Source organism: Garra rufa, chromosome 23 (genome assembly GCF_049309525.1).
Source record: "Garra rufa chromosome 23, GarRuf1.0, whole genome shotgun sequence".
Lineage (NCBI taxonomy): Eukaryota > Metazoa > Chordata > Actinopteri > Cypriniformes > Cyprinidae > Garra > Garra rufa.
In genome coordinates this window covers 4,397,004-4,404,605 of record NC_133383.1, presented here as the reverse complement: position 1 = coordinate 4,404,605, position 7,602 = coordinate 4,397,004, and the positions used below count along the sequence as shown (strand labels likewise).

The window sequence follows — 7,602 nt, the reverse complement described above, 5'->3', positions numbered from 1 at the left end:
CAGCCTCTCTCTACCAACAAACCACAGCAAACGAAAGTTGAACGGCCAGAACTTGACTTTAAAAACAAGCTCGTTGTTCACAAGACACGTACATTTTAAAAGCAAAACAGATGCGGGATATAAAAAGCTATACTCTCGGGCCAGTGCATTCTCTCGTATAACAAATTCATACAGAGACACAGAAACAGACAGAATTCATTTCGATTCGGCTGCGCACTAACACACACACAATATATTTTCAATATAAATCCTATATACATGTTCCTTCACTAAACAGTTGCTTTTAACACAGCTAGTTACACTTCCACTGGAAGCAAAACGCATTTCAGTGCCACCAATAAATGCTGCCCTAAATGTCAAAGAAAATAAACATCTTGTTCATAGTTCATCTTTGCTCAAGTACCTACTTAAGAACACTAAATCACAGTAAAAAGGGTAAAATTAAGGCGACAAACAAGACGACTGAAGACGACAGCGTTCTGAGGGAGCTTGAGCGGTACCACCGAACTTCCTGAGAGTCGTCTGAAAGGAAAAAAAATAATGGAAAAGATAAATACACATGAAATAATATACAAGAAACAGCCACTCAGACGAGAAACAGACGGCCTGAATAATCATCAGCCATTAGGTCGAATCAAGTGCTAGTCAGTGATTCACAGCCCTATTAGAGAAGCGTTGGAGGTGAGAATGTCTGTCTATTGTTCTTTATCTCCAACTAAACCGGTTACAGGATATTAAAAGTGCGTCTGGCATTATGTTTTCAACCTACCTCACTGTAATAGAATGGAAATAGCCTCAAAAACAGCCAAAAATCAGTCCAAATATTTGTATATATATTATAAATATAAATATTTAAAACAAATATCTGTCAGTGGGTTCAGAAAAAAAAAAAACTTAATTTAAAATGAAAACAAGTTTTAATACACAATTGACTGATATTTGTTATCTTTTTAAGCATAAACTCATTTAATTTTGTTCCATTTGCCATGTTTAGATATTTGTACAGGAAAGCCAAAAAAAATACAAAAGCATGCAAAATGTAATGCAATGACTTTCTGCTCCTTTTAAGGCTTTAATTTGTTAATTAAGACTTTAGACCTTCAGAAACACTTGCAATGTTAACATATCAGATCTATACAAAAATCAGTCCAAATATTTAAACATTTTCACATTAAGATATTTAATCTTGTTTTCTAAAAAAAAAAAAAAGCATCAACATCAAACACATTTATGCTTAAAACAAAAACAATATCAGCCATATTTGTGACCCTGGTCCACAAAACCAGTCATAAGGGTACATTTTTTGAAATTGAGATTTATACATAATCTGAAAGCTGATAAATAAGCTTTCTATTGATGTATAGTTTGTCTATTTGAAAATCTAGAATCTGAGGGTGCAAAAAAAATCCAAATATTGAGAAAAACACCTTTAAAATTGTCCAAATTAAGTTCTTAGTAATGCATATTACTAATCAAACATTACATTTTAATATATTTAGGGTAGGAAATGTACAAATGTATAACTTTCCTCACTGTAATATAATGAAAATGACATTAAAACAGCCCAAAATGACTTACTCAGTATTTCTTGTCTTTTTTTTTGTCAAAACATCTAAACATGATGGTACAGTTAATTGAGAAGCAACATAACTTGAGATACTAAGGCTTGTTTTCTAAAGAAATCAATCAAAATTAAATTAATTTATGCCAGATTTGTGACCCTGGATAAGTCATGAGGGTGAAATGTTTTGAAATTGAGATCTATACATCATCTGAAAGCTAATAAACAAGCTTTCCATTGATGTATGGTTTGTTAGGATAGGACAATATTTGGCCAAGATACAACTATTTGAAAATCTGGACCCTGAGGGTGCAAAAAAAAAATCCAAATATTGAGAAAATCAAAGTTGTCCAAATTAAGTTCTTAGCAATGCATATTACTAATCAATAATTAAGTTTTGATATATTTATGGTAGGAAATTTACAAAATATCTTCATGGAGCATGATCTTTACTTAATATCCTAATGATTTTTGGTTTTAAGCATAAACTCTGATCAGGTTTTTAGAAACACAAGACTTTTAAGTCTTGATTTAAACATTTAGATATTTGGACTGGAAAACAAGACAAAAATGCTGAATAAGAAGGTAATTTTTGGCTGTTTTAGGGGGCAGTTTCATTATATTACAGTGAGGAAAGCCAGACACACACTTACTATAGTTCAGGGTGCTGTAACTGGTTTAGTTGGAGATAACAACTACAGATAAAGTTATTTTTGCAGAGAAAAACAAACATGCATCTATAAACTCACCACAGTCTTTGCTGAAAACATGCGGGAAGCAGTGCAGAAGTCCATATCCACATCTGCAGTACGAACATCCTTTCTGAACCCATTCTCCATGTGGAATCACCCCACAATCCCTGTTAGAATAAAAACACGTTATTATTTTTTTTTAAAAACCTGTGCGACCCAAAAAGTGCTGTACAGCTTTATCTATTAATCTTTTCGTTACCTGAGGCGTTCGTCGTATTCGCAGCTACGTCCAGTGAAGTGTTTCGGACAGGCGCAGAAGCTTCCCAAAATGCACGTCCCACCGTTCTTACAGCAGGTACGGCTTTGTTTAGCAACTGCAATGACAAACGGCAGAATAAAGATGTTAAATACAAGGATGCAAACACAAAACAGCAGCCCCTTTTCACTAAATTTATGACGTGTAATCTAAACAGCTGCTACCAACATCTGTTTCCCAACATGACACGAACCATCCAGATACTGTGCAGGCCGTTACGCCTGACAGCACTGGAATTCCCATTATTAAATGGATAAATCCACTCAACTCCAGCCAAAATGCTTAAAAGTGCAGTTATCCACTTTGTGGACATTGTTTATTTACAAGTGCAACAGATTATTCACTGTTTTCCAGTGAGTCTTAAATCAAGATGCATTTACTTGAGAAGCAAAAAAATAACATGAAATCTTGTTTTATGAGATCAAAGTGAAGTGAGTATATGGTTAATACAAAAACAAATCTGTCAGTGGGTTCAGAAAAAAAACTTAATTTAAAATGAAAACAAGTTTTAATGCACAATTGACAGATATTTGTTTTGTTTTTTTTAAGCAAAAACTCATTTAATTTTGTTCCATTTGCCATGTTTAGATATTTGCACAGGAAAACCAGAAAAAAAAAAAAAAACACACAAAAGCATGCAACATGTAATGCAATTACTTTCTGCTCCTTTTAAGTCTTTAATTTGTCAATTAAGACTTTAGTCCTTTAGAAACACTGATAAATCATTGCAATGTCTACATATCAGATCTACACATGATTTATACAAAATACACATGTGATCCTGAACCACAAAACCAGTCTTAAGTAGCATGGGTATATTTGTAGCAATAGTCCAAAATACACTGTATGGGTCAAAATGATCAATTTTTCTTTTATGCCAAAAATTAAGATATTAGGTAAGGATCATGTTCCATGACAATATTTTGTATATTTCCTACCACAAATATATCAAAACTTAATGTTTGATTAGTGATATGCATTCTTAAGAGCTGCTATTCAAACAACTTTAATGGCAATTTTCTCAATATTTAGATTTTTTTGCAGCCTCAGATTCCAGATCAGATCCAAATATGATGATGTATAAATCTAATAAAATAAAAAAAAGTCCCTTATGACTGGTTTTGTGATCTAGGGTGTTCTTTTTTAAAGCTTGAGCACATTTAAATTTGTTTTATTTGCCATGTTTAGATATTAGTACTGGGAAACCAAAAAATACTAAATCATGCAACATGTAATGCCATGACTTTCTGCTCCTTTTACGTCTTTAATTTGTGAATTAAGACTTCAAAAACACTGATAAATCATTGCGGTGTCCACGTATCAAATCTACACATGCTTTTTAAAAATACATATGTGATCCTGAACCACAAAACCAGTCTAAAGTAGCACGGGTATATTTGAAGCAATAGCCAAATAATACATTGTATGGGTCAAAATTGTCGATTTTTCTTTTATGCCAAAAAATCATTAGGACTTTTTTTTTTCTTCCAGCCTCAGATTCCAGATTTTCAAATAGTTGTATCTTGTATAAATCTCTCTCTTTTTTTTTTTAAATTTACCCTTATGACTGGTTTTGTGATTCAGGGTCACATTTGTTGTTTTTTCAAAGATTATACACATTTGTTTTATTTGCCATGTTTAGATATTTGCACAACTAAACAATACTAAAGCATGCAACATGCAATGCCATGACTTTCTGCTCCTTTTAAGAGCTTACTTTGTAAATTAGACATAAGACCTTCAGAAACCCTGATACATTTGTGCAATATCTACATGCACCGGAAAAAAACATATGTAAAAACAAAATTAAATTAAAAGAAAAAGCAAGTAACACGTTAAATTATTCGTGAAATTTGACTGAAAAAAAGACTCATTAATAATATTATTTGAAATAGTATTAAAAACGTATACATTTATAATAATTCATCATTTATTAAAAACCGGTGTGGTAATGATGATCTCACCTCCGGTCAGTCCTACGAAAGGTAACACGGCTTCGGCGTTGCGGTGTTGACGTTGCGGCGTTTGCGTGTTCATTTCATTAAACTTATTCAAGAATTCCGCGTGTTTTGGCTTTCCAAAGACTCCAGCTTTCCCACATTCTGCTCCTTCACAGCCTGAGAGAAAAACGCCATGTTAAAAAGAAGCTACGAAAACCCAACCGCGTATGGATATAAACAACAACAAAATCCGACTACTTTTAGCCTACCTGATTCAGACGAAACCGCCTGACACACAGCCACAGCGGACAGCAAGAACCTGTAGGTAAGAATAGCAAATGTTAGCAATTAATTCAGTTATTTTATATCAAGACAATTATTTTAAGATGAATTATTTGCTCACCTGAACAGTTGATTCATAATTACGCTCGCTAGCAAAACACCCGATCTGCTCAGCACTAATCCAACAGCTTCAAAACATCCCCAGTGTCACCATCACACACACAGCAAATGACCAGAACACCCTCTTGTCTGTCCCTCCCCGGGGTCTGTTATTTATCTTTAGGGCTCCAGACTCCCCCATGACGCCCATTAACACCTGTAAACCCCTCCCATAGTCATACATGAAATCGCGCGCGCGCACCCGCTCATGCAAATGAGCGTCCATTCATATTAGTTCCGTCAGTTAAACCGGTTTGTAACGAATCGATTGTCTTTAGTATCACAGAGAAGCGATTAGAGGCTCAATCTGCGCCCTATCGCCGACAAAGCACCTTGATGCTCTACACTGCGGGATTTGACCAAGTATCTTTGTTTCTCAAGTGAAATGCATTTGGATTAAAAACTTTAGTGGCATATTTAAATTGTGACGGGGATGAAAATTAGGCTGTTAGGGACATAAGTACAGCGTATTTATTGGATCAGCCATATTTGTGACCCTCGACCACAAAACCAGTCATGAGGGTGAAATGTTTTAAAATTGAGATTTGTACATCATCTAAAAGCTGAGGTTTCCATTGATGTATGGTTTGGTCGAGATACAACTATTTGGAAATCTGGAACCTGAGGGTGCAAAAAAAATCCAAATATTGAGAAAATCACTTTTAAAGTTGTCCAAATGAAGTTCTTAGCAATGCATATTACCAATCAAAAGTTAGGTTTTGATACATTTATGGTAGGAAATTTACACCATATCTTCATGGAACATGATCTTTACTTAAAGGAGTAGTTCACTTTCAGAACAAAAATGTACAGATAATGTACTCACCCCCTTGTCATCCAAAATGTTCATGTCTTTCTTTCTTCAGTTGTGAAGAAATGATGTTTTTTGAGGAAAACATTTCAGGATTTCTCTCCATATAATGGACTTCTATGGTGCCCCTGAGTTTGAACTTTCAAAATGCAGTTTAAATGCAGCTTCAAAGGGCTATAAATGATCCCAGCCGAGGAAGAAGGGTCTTATCTACTGAAATGATCGGTTATTTTCTAAAAACATTTTCAATTTATATACTTTTTAATCTCTACACAGAGTGTTTTGGAAGTTCAAACTCGGGGGCACCATAGAAGTCCATTATATGGAGAGTAATCCTGATATGTTTTCCTCAAAAAACTTCATTTCTTTACGACTGAAGAAAGAAAGACATGAACATCCTGGATGACAAGGGGGTAAGTACATTATCTGTAAATTTTTGTTCTGAAAGTGAACTACTCCTTTAATATCCTAATGATTTTTTGGCATAAAAGAAAAATCTATAATTTTGACCCATACAATATATTGTTGGCTATTGCTACTTACGCCTGGTTTTGTGGTCGAGGATCACATTTCTTGTTTTAAACGTAAACTCTGATCAGGTTTTTAGAAACACAAGACTTCAAGTCATTATGATTTTCAAGTAAATCTATCTTGATTTAAAAATTTAGATTTTTGGACTGGAAAACAAGACAAAAATGCTGAATAAGAAAGTAATTTTTGGCTGTTTTAGGGAGCAGTTTCATTATATTACAGTGAGGAAAGCCAGGCACGCTCTTACTATACTTCAGGGTGCTGTAACTGGTTTAGTTGGAGATAAACAACAACTACAGATAAAGTCATTTTTGCAGTGTAAAACAAACATGCATCTATAAACTCACCACAGTCTTTGCTGAAAACATGCGGGAAGTTCTATGAAGATATTTTTTAAATTTCCCACCATAAATATATCAAAATGTAATGTTTGATTAGTAAAATGCATTGCTAAAACTTCTATTTGAACACATTTAATGGCGATTTTCTTAATATTCAGATTTTTTTTGCAGCCTCAGATTCCAGATTTTCAAATAGTTGTATCTCGACCAAATATGATTGACGAAAATTGACCCTTTTGACTGGTTTATGATCAAGGGTCACTTCTGTTAGGGACAGGAGTACAGTGTATTTAATGGATTGTATTATTTAGCAATGATTGTTTAACTGCTGAAGCATTTTTCAGAAAAAAAAAAAAACCCCAAAACAACTCCAGGTAGACAAAAACTCGATAGTTTTGAAAGTTGTAAAAATGATATGATCCGGACCTTTATATAGTGCATGCAAGTCTACAGCCTTGTTAAATTTAATTTGGCTTCTGTAATTTGACTTAACATTTCCCATATGGCAAAAATATATATGTATATTTTTCAAATGTATTTGAAACATCTATTTAAAATTTTATTAGCATTTAAAACACATTTTGCTCTTCACTAGATTGTCAAATTTTGTATATTTTTAAATTAATTCTAAAAATATGTACATATATTAAAAAAAAAAAAAAGCATTTTGTTCTTTATAGGTATATTTTAATCCAAGAAAATACATTCACATATGCCACTTTTGATAAAAAATGTTACTTTTCTATTTCACGTGTGTACGTATAACATTAAAGGATAACTATTGCCAAAATGCAACCTGGGCTGTTTTTTTTTTTTACTGTAAACTAGACAAACTTATATCTAAAAGCATAATTACGACAAACAAGCCGTTTTTGAGATTGACCGTGATTTCATTTTGTGGTCAATGGCCGGTGAATGGGAGTATTAGGGGTATAACTTTGAGCGCATCAAAATCGATATTTTTACAAC

The 7,602-nt window shown here is 33.5% G+C and overlaps 1 protein-coding gene across 1 annotated transcript; it reads right to left on the bottom strand.

Moving 5' to 3' along the window:
• Positions 1–421: 421 nt before the first annotated feature.
• Positions 422–5,092, bottom strand: tdgf1 (teratocarcinoma-derived growth factor 1). Its single transcript, XM_073830214.1, has 6 exons — positions 5,025–5,092; positions 4,779–4,828; positions 4,534–4,686; positions 2,513–2,627; positions 2,311–2,420; positions 422–522 (listed from the first exon to the last, which is right to left on the bottom strand). The coding sequence occupies exons 1-6, from the start codon at positions 5,090–5,092 to the stop codon at positions 422–424; spliced, it is 597 nt and encodes a 198-aa protein (XP_073686315.1).
• Positions 5,093–7,602: the final 2,510 nt, after the last annotated feature.

Excerpts from the sequence above, each read along its gene's own strand:
- tdgf1 (XM_073830214.1), bottom strand. The coding sequence starts at position 5,092 with ATGGGGGAGTCTGGAGCCCTAAAGATAAATAACAGACCCCGGGGAGGG. Across the intron at positions 4,829-5,024 it reads ACAGACAAGAGGGTGTTCTG|GTTCTTGCTGTCCGCTGTGG; the intron begins GTCATTTGCTGT and ends TCTTACCTACAG. Across the intron at positions 2,628-4,533 it reads TTTCGTAGGACTGACCGGAG|TTGCTAAACAAAGCCGTACC; the intron begins GTGAGATCATCA and ends TTGTCATTGCAG.